This window comes from Syzygium oleosum, unplaced genomic scaffold (genome assembly GCF_021117445.2).
Source record: "Syzygium oleosum isolate NSW1041296 unplaced genomic scaffold, Sole_v2.1 Sole_v2.01, whole genome shotgun sequence".
Taxonomy (NCBI): Eukaryota; Viridiplantae; Streptophyta; class Magnoliopsida; order Myrtales; family Myrtaceae; genus Syzygium; species Syzygium oleosum.
The window spans coordinates 20,987,864-20,999,421 of record NW_026607485.1 but is presented as its reverse complement, the minus strand read 5'-3'; the positions used below and the strand labels follow the sequence as shown (position 1 = coordinate 20,999,421).

At 40.6% G+C, this 11,558-nt stretch overlaps 2 protein-coding genes across 2 annotated transcripts; both read right to left on the bottom strand.

Moving 5' to 3' along the window:
* Positions 1-2,058: 2,058 nt before the first annotated feature.
* LOC115688394 (calmodulin-like protein 7) lies at positions 2,059-3,653 on the bottom strand. The gene has a single exon (XM_030614198.2). It carries the CDS (start codon positions 3,264-3,266, stop codon positions 2,526-2,528), a length of 741 nt encoding a protein of 246 aa, XP_030470058.1. The 5' UTR covers positions 3,267-3,653; the 3' UTR covers positions 2,059-2,525.
* A 1,001-nt stretch (positions 3,654-4,654) lies between these two features.
* On the bottom strand, positions 4,655-10,918 carry LOC115688396 (uncharacterized). Its single transcript, XM_030614202.2, has 5 exons — positions 10,769-10,918; positions 7,794-7,987; positions 6,207-6,291; positions 5,166-5,231; positions 4,655-5,080 (listed from the first exon to the last, which is right to left on the bottom strand). The coding sequence occupies exons 1-5, from the start codon at positions 10,850-10,852 to the stop codon at positions 4,988-4,990; spliced, it is 522 nt and encodes a 173-aa protein (XP_030470062.1). The 5' UTR covers positions 10,853-10,918; the 3' UTR covers positions 4,655-4,987.
* Between the last annotated feature and the right edge of the window lie 640 nt (positions 10,919-11,558).

Genomic DNA, 11,558 nt, shown 5'->3' with positions numbered 1-11,558 from the left:
TTTTTTGCCTCGACCTCAATTTCCTGCTTTGGGCCTCTCTCTTCATCACAATCTTATGGTGCACCCTTTCTACTTTTCTTGGGATGGTTAGGGCATGGATTCGATGCTCTCATCCTGGATCTACCTTCTTCTCGGATTCCTCGATGACTACTGATGGTTCCTCGAGATTTTTAGATCCATCGTGTTGTCAGGGGTCTCTGGATCTGCCTTCTTATCTTGTGATGCCACGCTAGGTGAACAAATATGCACTCAAAATGCACCTGGAGCAAGCTCAACAAAGTTGGCATCTCATGCCGGTAGTCTCGTTGCGTTCGTGTGCAATTGTATGGTGATCCTAAAAGCCGCTTGTACGAATGCAATATCACATTGTTTTATAGATTTTGTTGAGGGCCTTGCACAGGCATCCCAAGGAACTTGTTGAGTAAACCTTGCTCAATCACCATGCTCTCCTTTGCTCGCCTTATAACCATTTACCGTCTATAACTGTGAGAGTCTGACTATAAGGATGATCCTCCTCCATTTATACAAAAGCTCACAAAATTAGGCAACCAAACGATTCAGACAATATCTACTAGAACCTTGTACGGCTTGTACGGCTAGTACCGTCACCATTCGCTATAACGTAAGTTTGTTGATTCTAACCTTGTACGGCTAGTACCGATACCATTCGTTACAATTCGTTCAACGATGTTATACGGCGCTAAATAGGTGCCATATTAAACCATATAAATGAAAACAGAATTGAGAGAGAGAGAGAGAGAGAGAGAGAGAGAGAGAGAGAGAGAGAGAGAGAGAGAGAGAGAGAGAGAGAGAGAGAGAGAGAGAGAGAGATGGGGTCCATTGCAGCTGCCATAGCACAGGCTCATGTTCTAGCTTCCGACAACCATGGATGTTCAAATTCAGGTTTGTGGACACCATAGCAACTTGAGCTTCTAGCTATAGCCACTTAATTTGAGCTCGCAACGGCCATGGCCGCAAGATTTTTTGAGTAGCGAAGCACGCAGTAGGCACATCCACTAGATCTTTTCGAGCCACGAAGGTCGTGGCCGCCATGACGCTTGAACTTCAAGCTAGTGGCGGCCATGGCCACTTGAGCTTCAAGTCACGAAGCTCGAGGCCATGGTTGCATGATCTAAGCTCTCAATCATGTTCGCTCAATTGGTACTCGTGCGAATAGCTCGAATCACAAGTTTTGTATTGTTGTGGTTATTTTGTTGGTTTTCTTCACGTTAATAATTTTCCTTATCTAGTTTTTATCATATAAGGAATTTCACTGTCATCCCAATAAGGGATATTTTCCTTTCAAATTTCTCAGAAAAACCGGCTAAGCAATTTAACCAGTTTCTTTGGGAAATTGAAGACAATCATTTCTCAATTAAGCAACTTAAATCCACTCTCTTTCATTCTCCCCGGTTGAGAATACACGTCCCAAAGAAGCAGATCAAGCATGCCAAATGTCAGCATTGAGACCATCAGTAAACCTAGTCGAAGGAGTCATTGTTTCCTCATTCAGATTACAACACATCATCGATCCATCGAACCTATTCATGTAATCTGCGGCGTTAAGGGACGATTATCTAAGATTCCAAGTTTGATCCATGAATCGTCTTCCATAGTAGCGAGGAACGTATTTCTCTTTTAGTTTTTTTGCTTTATCTCAGCCTAAGTTGCTACGGGTTGCTCACCAATTCGCTCTAGGTTCATCAGACTAGAGTGCCAATAACGCTTAACGAAGCCTGCAAGTTTCAGCTTTGCATAGTGAATCCTACTACTCCATGCATTTTAAGCAAAGCATATACCATGCATTTTAGCAAAGCATTTTTAACCCTGACAAGTGATTTGAGAATGTTTGAAGTGTTTATGCAGAGCATAATCCATGCATATATTGTGCAGTTAAAGAACTCCATTCCTTGAGTGTGGCGTCCTCTTGTTTAAAATTATTGGGTCGAATTTGGCATGAGAAGTAAACGTATAAAAAAGTAGCCATCTAAAAATCTTTCCGTTTTCTTATAAAGTTATGTATCTATCTATCGAAATAACCTCGAATTATAAGAGATAACTCACAAAAGTCTTCCATCAAATTTCGAAATGATGCACCATGATCTGATTTTGGAAAAAAAAAGGAAAATTGAAAGGATCTCGCTATACATTTAATAATCTTTTCTCACGTTTGGTACGGATAAATAAGTGATCCCTTATAGTAAAGATCTATGAATCTACTACTTCCACTCTAGATTTTTGGTCTCCGTCGCAACGGTCGGATCCCTAGAGAGAAACACCCGGAGAACTCTATTCGATGCCGTAAATGCGTGAGAAAATTTGTCGAAATCTCTACTTGATCTGTGACCGGCGCACTCCATGGCTGGTCACTCAAGTGCCCTTTTGGACATATAATCCTGGCAAGGGACTCCATTAACAGGAAGTGATTGATATTCCAGGTTCTTATCTGTTGCCTGTACACAATCTTTTGCATGACACTTGACGACTAGGAAGACAAATAGAAGAAAACCAGCAAAACGCCTCAATTATGCAGAGACAAGAAGCGTTTGACCACCCCTCATCATCATCCTCTTAAACTCGTCAAAGTTGATCCTCCCATCTCCATCCACGTCCACCTTCCTTATCATCTCCTCGCACTCCTCCGTCCTCTTCCCTTCCCTCATTCCCAACGATGACAAGACCAGCCGCAACTCCTCCACCGTTATCACCCCATCCCGGTCCCTGTCGAACACGTCAAATGCCTCCTTCAGCTCCGCCTCCTGACTGTCACCTTCGCCGAAATCACCGCCCACCTTCATGGCCTCCCTCTCGTCCCCACCACTGGCCGTGGATATGGACTCCAGGAGGCTGCAGAACTCGTCAAGGTTGAGACGGCCATCACCGTCCGCGTCGGAGCCGGTCACCGCCTCCTCCAGCTCCGCATCCGACACGGAGATCCCGACGCCCCTCAGGGACTCCCTCAGCTCCTCTCTCGTGATGAGCCCATCGCGGTTCCTATCGAATGTCGCGAAGACCCTCTTCACCTCTGCCCTCCTCTCAGCACTCATAGTCGGCCGCTCCTTCCTCTTCTGCAGCAACTGCTGCTCTCGGGCCGTCGCCGCAGCGCCAACTAAATCGCCACACGAGCCTGAAGCGGGTTGCAGACTCAGGCGCCCGGCGAGGAGAGACTTGAGCAGCGTGGGGAGCTTCTTCAGGGGAACGCGGAGGAGTATGTATGCGATGGAAGCGACGAAGACAAGGAACAGCAAAAGTGCATTGAGCAGCATGGTTTTTCGTATGGGGGGTTGTAGGGAAGGAAAGCGCTTGAGGAAGATGAGAGGAAGGAGAGAGGTGCTGATGAAGAGATAGAGAGAGTGAGAGAGAGACACACACACAGAGACAAATTTTTCTTATGTGGATATGGCGTTGATGACGAGGAATAAGTTATATGGGGGTTGGACGAGGAAAGGCTGGAACATTAACGTCCAACAACTTCGGCGGTACGCTGTATGTGGCGTGCGAGGGGTTATCCCATATGCGTGGAACAAAAGCTAAAGCAGCCAATCACGAGAATGGAATCTTGGTAAGCGTGGAGGGAGAAGAAATGTAGTGCGAAAGATTCATTTTCACTCTCGGTACGACCGTCATGATGAAAAACTCCAATCAAACTCACACTACACTGCCGTACCGTCATGATGAAATACTCCAATCAAACTCACACTACGCTGCTTCGCATAGTTGATTGGAGCGCCGGTGTATTTCCAGTTTTAAGTGCTGGAGGTCGTCCGTTCGAATTTTTATAGATTATGAGAAAACTCATGTGAGTCGCAACCGTGTGCACAAATTAAGGAATTGGATTTATTTCTTTTAAATTCGTGAGGCTTGTAAGATGTTGCATGAATTTTCAGGTAGCCGGATCTCTGCAGTTGGATGCCTTAGTTTATAGAAACACGCGTAGCGGTGACATATCTGGCACATAGCACCACCGCCCAACATCATTGTTCGCCTCACTAGACGTCGTTGCGTCTTATGGACTCCAACACACTTGCCACCATCATGTAATATCTATGCCTCTCCTAATTCCATCGTCAGATCCAACTCCACACTTATAAACTGTCTACTTCTACCAGAGAAATGACCATATTGAGGACAACCTTAATCTGAAGTCGTCCATGGTGGTCTTAACTAGAAAACATGGAAATAAGCATTAAAGTTGGAAATAAAGAGGGTCCTCAGGGTTTTAGGTGATCAATTGATTTAAAAAAAGTGTAGAATTCACTTTGAATTTATTATGTGGCTATGTCAAATTACCTACTAAATAAAGAGAATTTTTGTTTAAGTAGTTAGTAGAAAAGACTGAATGCATCTCGACATTGCTGTTGAAGTAAATTTGTAGAACTAGAAACTGTCGGACCCGCGTTGCAAGATTCACCAAGGGAAAAGAAAGAAACATGGAATGCAACATGAGACAGCGGACGCTAAAGTGTTTAATCCTTCTACTAGGGAAAGGAAAAAGTGCAACCAAAACCTATGGCAAAATAACACCAAAAGAGCGACAACGATGTCGACGAGTATATTACCCCAGCTACCAAATTACTGTTGTACAAGGAACATGACAATCATCTTTACCAAAACTATAGAGGGAAAACTTTATGGTTCGATGAAATTCAAGCTGTAGAGTGAATCAATCAGATTGATTTCCATCTGAAATACTAAGGATACAAATTAAAGCAATGCCAGATGCAGCAAATGACTTAAAATTAGTACAGTACGCCACAGGAGTAGTACTCATTTTGAATTAGCACCATGAACAACATGACAGACAGATGTAAAAAATTGCCTCATCCACGGCATATGAGAGAGAGAGAGAGAGAGTACCGATTTCAATTTTGCTCTGGATGAACAATTATGCTGCTAATCCAACAAATATAAAACAGTTCGGCAACTTCAAAATTACAGTCCAACTGCCATTCTTCGTCCACTGAGCCTGCTGAATCGTTTACTAGACCTATCTAGCTCTTGTCTTGACAAACTTGGTTCTTGAAGCTCTTTTCTCCATCTTTTCTCTCTTCTTGCGAGTTTTATCATCTTCTGTGTCATCCTAAATCATGCAAACGCGTGTTATTTATGAATCCATAAACCATTCAACTGAGATAAGCCCGAAGGTAAAGCAGAAAAGGACATACCTCAGAACCTGCAGGCAAAAATCCCTTAACAAAGCCAAAAGATTTATATGCTCCAAATGCAGGAATCTGCAAAAGGACAATGTTATGTAGCAGTCTTAGTTGTTAGGGTTCTTTTCTATCCTTGCCAGAACACAAAGAAATATCAACTGAAATTATACAAAAGTTCCTGAGACTTTTGCTAAAAAAGACTACAAGTATCAACTTATGAAATGAGCCACTTAAGTATTAACCAGATATCTGCCCTAGCACTGATACTCATCCATGTATTTCAGGGTTCATTCACCTTACCAATAAGTTGGCAGGACTAGTTCAGTTTACATAGCAAGTGGACACTGCCATTAGAAAATGCACTGGTTTATTCAATGCTTCAAGCAAAATTGGACGAACACTCGTTCTCAGCCTATTTTGTCAAGCCATACTGCTCCACTTGTCATGGCATCAGCACTTTGCGAGTTTTTTTTTCCTTTTTCTTTTAGTCTTTATTCACCCTACACATATATTTATCGTGCATAATGTCATTGAAAATTGGGTTAAGGTCTAGAGGAACGAGAGGCATGAAGTACTTAGAGTTTCACCAATATGGATCCATGATATCTATGCAAGAAAATATCTTTATTCAACTTCTATGTGCAATGAGATGCTTGGCCAATCTAGCTTTGACCTTAACATCCCTTGTCAACCTCTTAACTGACTAATTAATCATTAGCAGAACAAGTTTGTTTACAGAATCTCTGAATACAGGAATGCAGTTCGACTAAATAAGCTACACTCAGAACCCTATATAGATAAAAAAATTTGCTTTCTCTACTTTATAGCAACACTCCCTCCAAAATGAACAAGAAGTTAAAACTGCGTGCATCAAGAAACTGGTGAAAATGGTCACATAGACTGGTGGCCAAGTATATAAGCTATAGGAGAGACTAGAGGCAACTAAGAGTCTAAGACTATCCAAAGAGCTGGCACAAAAAGTTACCAGATATCTCCACATATGATTTTGCCACCATATCCATTTGGTATGTATAACAGAAGAATGAATCATACCACCAAGTATGTGTACCAGAATTTCCCTGAAATGATGGATGCCACTTGCACAAAACTCGTAATGAAGATCACATCATGCAGATATCTGCAGAGCAAGAATTAGCAAAGCAAACTGCATCATTTTTATCAAATTGATATCATTAAAGAACAATGCAGTTGACAAAATTTATGCTCAAGAATATAAGATTGTTAAATAAAAAAAAGAACCCAGAAGTAACATGGCCATCTAACTTTCGAAACTTCCTTTACAATTGCATAAATTCACTGCAAAGCAATCATATTACAGCTCTTAGAAACCTCAGGGCAATGCATCCTGATGAGTCAAAAGTAACATGTCATATAGCAACAATTCTAAGGAGCAGAAATAGTACATTCTAAAACTTGAATCAAAAGTAAATTTGTGACCTTACATGCCAAAATTGTATTACCATTGGTCCATCAACGAAAGACTTAACCTAGACCTCTGACTGGAGGGGACAGACAACAAAAAGAATATTCAAGAAATTTGTTTTTAAATAAAGATTCCTCTACATAAATAAAGGTCTTGGAAATGAACGTTGGCTTCCATTCTGCTGATATAACAGTTGCATGGAAAGACCTATGAAGGTGCCCTCTTCGATAATTGAATTAAATGCCGATGAACACTCTAATCATCTGTTTGATCAACGTCTAACAAAAATTATTCGAGATTTGTGAAAAAGGAATAAGCAAGTAGACATACCGCCTCCATCTAGTTACCCCAGACCCAGTAGTAAGATTCATTGGCACAATAAGATTGCTAATTTTGAACGATAGGGCATAACATGATTATTTTTTTCTATAAAAAGGAACCTTGCGTCAGCCGAGTGAAGCCCAAGTACATGAAATACGCCATTAACCTCACGGACCATTCTAAGATACCCATGACTAGGACAATTGTTTTCATTTCCATTCTCGGGAAAGGACAATGAGGCAGTGCCTTTGAATATCCTTTGGGCAATCATGAGATTAAAGTGTGGTACAAATTCCTAAGTGAAGAATCAGCGAGTCTTGCCTAGTTAGGAACCCGGAATATCGCCATTGTCAAACACATAAAACAAATTTTAACATTTAGATAAAATGCTTTTTTAATTTCTTAAGAAGTGACATGTACCTTAGTATCCAAGTTATCTTGGGGATGGGAAAGGTATAAAACTAAGGAAATCAAATGAGATTTGCATTAAATATTCATTTCTTTGTTGAACAGTCTCCCAACATATTGCAAGATGCTGTAGAAAAATTATGATTCAGCAGTCAAGCTTTTGATATAGCATATTTGAAAATTCCCTACAAAAGTACATGAGATCTTTCTTAAAGTCTCCCCCTGAGAGGAAATGCAGCAATGGTGCACAGATCGAGCTTTATATTAAAGATCAATACCGTGTGCGCCAATTAAAAAAAATCAAATGATGACATGACATTAATATATAAAATAATGTAAGGAGGTAATCATTATGTTCTGTCTGCATGTGCAGCTAGGTAAGGGCGTGCACACACACACACGTGTGTGGGTGTGTGTGTGTGTGTGTGTGTGTGTGAGAGAGAGAGAGAGAGAGAGAGAGAGCTTACCCACAGACTCCACCTGTATTCATGTCGAATCCACCGTCTAGAAGCTCTCCATCATCAGCATAAGTAGGCTGGGCCATTTTAGCAAGTTGCAGGTATGGAATTGCATATGCTGCAGATGTGACAAGCAACCCAACCCAATGTTTCCAGGTGAAAGAGGAGTGAAAGATGAGCATTCTCACTAAAATGTATAAAACCTGCATTTTTTGGGGGGAAAAAGGAATATCAACACAGGTCATCAGCCAGCTGCCAAGCAAGCGATAGCTAATTCAACGAAAGAAATTGTGATCATGAACTTGTCACCGATTCAGAGGAAAAAATATCTAGAATTAAGTTAAAGTAGCATACAGATTGCATGTCGTTAATTGAGATACTAAATCAAATGAGAATTTGTTGTCATTGTACTGCAGCTAACAAAATCAATTGACATTTCTATCAGGGTGCCAACTTGGTAAATCTTAATCATCATCTATAAAAACTTGGCAGGTAAAAACAACTAAAAGTTGGTATAAATTAGATGGCAGCTACAATCACAAGTTCAAGTAATAGAATCAGTAAAAGGGAGCCTTCTCAAGACAATCATCTTCTCTGAGAGAGGTACATCATTCAGTCGCATAAGTTGGGTCTTAGTATTTGTTCCATACCAAAATTCATTTTACATGAATGCATTTGAAAAGATACCAGCATATGCTCAACAAGGATTGACACAGTCCAATATCACCACCAGTGCTCACACGATTAATACCTCCTTGTATATTAACTGATGCTATTGGTTGATGTGTTGCAATCAAGCAAGCAGAATTTAAGGGAAAAACAGTAAGAGGAAGGACTCGAAGGAGTATCAAGAACTTGAGACAAAACGCAGTAAAGTCATATTTACTTAAATTTCGGTACAATTGGCTACACGGTTTTTATCTCTACAGCCACAGGAGAAAATAGACACTAAGGTAGCAAGGTTAAGTACGAGTTTGGTCTCTCAAACTTCCTTTATCCCTCTTAATTTGCAATGCAGTTGATTTGGTCTCTCCAACTCAGTTTCTCGGGAAACTTTGCTGAGATGGTCAAACAGACACTTTCACGAGGCCCATAGTTTGTCTATGTTGATCATTGGTGGCTTTTAAAAGACAAAGGTTAAATTTTTTGGGGAAATTAAACAAGAAGTACACACAGTGTGAGAATGATTCGAGTTGAGGGACCAAAGTCATACTTAAACCAAAAACCGACACAATGGACAAACCAAAATCTAACCGAAAGAACTAGCACAACCAATAAAAGTAGGCCACCCATGTCCATATGGGTTTGCTTCTACTTCTTCTTATTAATGAGTTGTCCCACATCCTATCACACGTTACAATAGGAAGCCCAATGGTCCTGGTTCCAATTCTCCTCCTCACCTCATGCAGTAAAGAGATTGCATAGGAAAGTCTTGAGAAGATATAACCACAACCAATTGCAAGAAGTCCAGCGCTTGTAGACATACCGCTAAAGGTTCTTTCACAAACTGAAAGCTTGCCAAACTCCATCCAACTATTAGGAGCAGGATACATGTCCAGCTGTTTTCCAATAAGGTACTCCTTGAAATCCTTCGTTTCGGTATTCATCATGATTTTTTGAGCTAACACTACTCTTAAGAGTTGTATGTTCAGTGAAAATATCTCAAATCTTATCTTCAAAACGTCTTTGCTCTTGCAAATCTCAGCTTTTTCCCAGTACCATTTTGAAAATTATCTCCATCTCATCTTCAACCATGTACTTGACCTCACAGCTTTTAGATTTACCAATAGAACATCAACATTTATCAAAAGAAAGCACGCATTACGATAGAGATCATGTCATGAAGCTCCAAGTAGAATCTAATTCAGTAGTTTCAAAATGCTTTGCTACTAGCATGTCTATGATATCATCATGATTACGAGTACAGACCTTTTAATAATCCTTCAAGAATCTGAAATGAAGGATCACTTTTTGTGCGTCGCAATTAGCAAAAGCAGATGTTAAGGGACGATCAATAAAAGTGAGAACAACTAGGATGGAGGAACAAGAACTCGAGAGAGAACTCGAAACTCATTCGTCGAACCATCAGTAAAGTTAAATAACGGATTTTACTCTCCGCCAGTGCAACTGAGGGAAACACACTAACCAGATCCTAACCAGCACAACCAGCAGAATTGATCAAATTCGGCCAGTGCTTCAGTGCTTCACCAGGCATCAAAGCAATCTTCCATGCATAGGATCAGAAGTGTCATTTCTAACCCCAGCAGCAACAAACACCATTCCCTGACTCACCTAAACTTTGTCATACTTAACCAAAACGCCCACCAAGAAATTCGTCGAAACGCGACAAGAACACTCCAACAGAATAATGGGAAAAGCCCCCATCACAGTTCTCACCAAAATATCGCATTTCCTGCTTCCTTCACATGGCCATGACTACCCGAGCCCATTCTCATTTAAAAAAAAAAAAAAAAAAACCTCTCATTTCGAAGGCTCCCATTACCTCTATAAAAGAAAACCTCACCCAAAAATGCACCCACAATGCATCCATCCATATTCAAAAGAAACCCGAGCCAGTCATCAGCTCCCAAGACACGCAGCTTTTTCCCTGGCCATGATCCCCCGGAGCCTATGCTCACCGTGCAAACCCTCACCTCAAACTCTCCCACTTGCTCCAATCAAACCCCTAAACCCAAAAAAAGCTTCGCCGACGACGCATCCATTTCGAAAGCAACCCGAGCCATATAGCCGCTCATCAGCTCCCCAACACACACATACCTCACGCAATCTCTCTCTCTCTCTCTCTCTCTCTCGCCCCCGATCCAGTCGATCGGCACAGCGCCATCGAAGCAGAACCGAAAGGATCGAAAGGAATCAACAAGAACGAAATCAGAATGCCCTAATCGAGAACCAGCCCCCCCCCCCCCCATCCGATCACCAATTCGAACAAGGAGCAGAGAATCGAAACGGAGGGAGGAAATTACGTTGCAGGCGAGGATGAGGTGACGGAGCTTGGCCATGTGGCGGGCGTTCTCTTCCTTGCGCTTCTTCGCTCCTTGATTCGCCATCTCTCTCTCTCTCTCTCTCTCGCGCGCTCGCTTTGAGCTCGATACGATACAAATACGAGAATTCGGTAAGACGAATGGGGGAAGGCGAAACGACCGTTTTATATTTTTATTTTCCTTTTTCTCTTTCTTTCTTCTAATTTCTCTCTCTCTTTTTTTTGGATTAGATATGCTTTGTTTATTAAGGGCGCGAATGATAATCATTCTGGTCTAGAAACAATTCCTAAAACAGAAATAGATTTTTCTATTTCTGTTTCCAGGATGAGTTTCTAAGAAAATAAAACCGTTTGATAACGATAAAAAATTTCTATTTCTAGAACAGAAACCCGTTTGATTACAGCATAAAATTTCTATTTTCTAAAACAGAAACCCGTTTGATTACAGCATAAAATTTCTATTTTCTAAAACAGAAACCCGTTTGACAACAATAAAAATTTCTATTTCCAGGAATAGAAATCTATTTTTTTAGAAATGGAATTAAAAAATTAGAAAATTCGGAAAATTCCTAAAAATCTCAAAAAAAAAATTCAGAAAATCCATAAAAATTGAAAATTACCAGAAAATTCATAAGCCAGAAAATTAAAAACAGTCAAATTTCGAGAAATTAGGAAATTTGTTGAATTTTTTTAAAAAAATAAAAAATTTCAAAACTTCAGAGAATGACTTAGAATACCTTTGGCCACCCATTTTAAGTGAAATTTAAATTTTT

Bases quoted from the DNA above. Each gene is read 5' to 3' on its own strand.
- LOC115688394 (XM_030614198.2), bottom strand. From the start codon at position 3,266: ATGCTGCTCAATGCACTTTTGCTGTTCCTTGTCTTCGTCGCTTCCATC.
- LOC115688396 (XM_030614202.2), bottom strand. From the start codon at position 10,852: ATGGCGAATCAAGGAGCGAAGAAGCGCAAGGAAGAGAACGCCCGCCAC. The intron at 7,988-10,768 runs GTAATTTCCTCC...CAAAAAATGCAG, and splicing joins ACCTCATCCTCGCCTGCAAC to GTTTTATACATTTTAGTGAG. The intron at 5,081-5,165 runs GTATGTCCTTTT...TGCATGATTTAG, and splicing joins TTTTGCCTGCAGGTTCTGAG to GATGACACAGAAGATGATAA.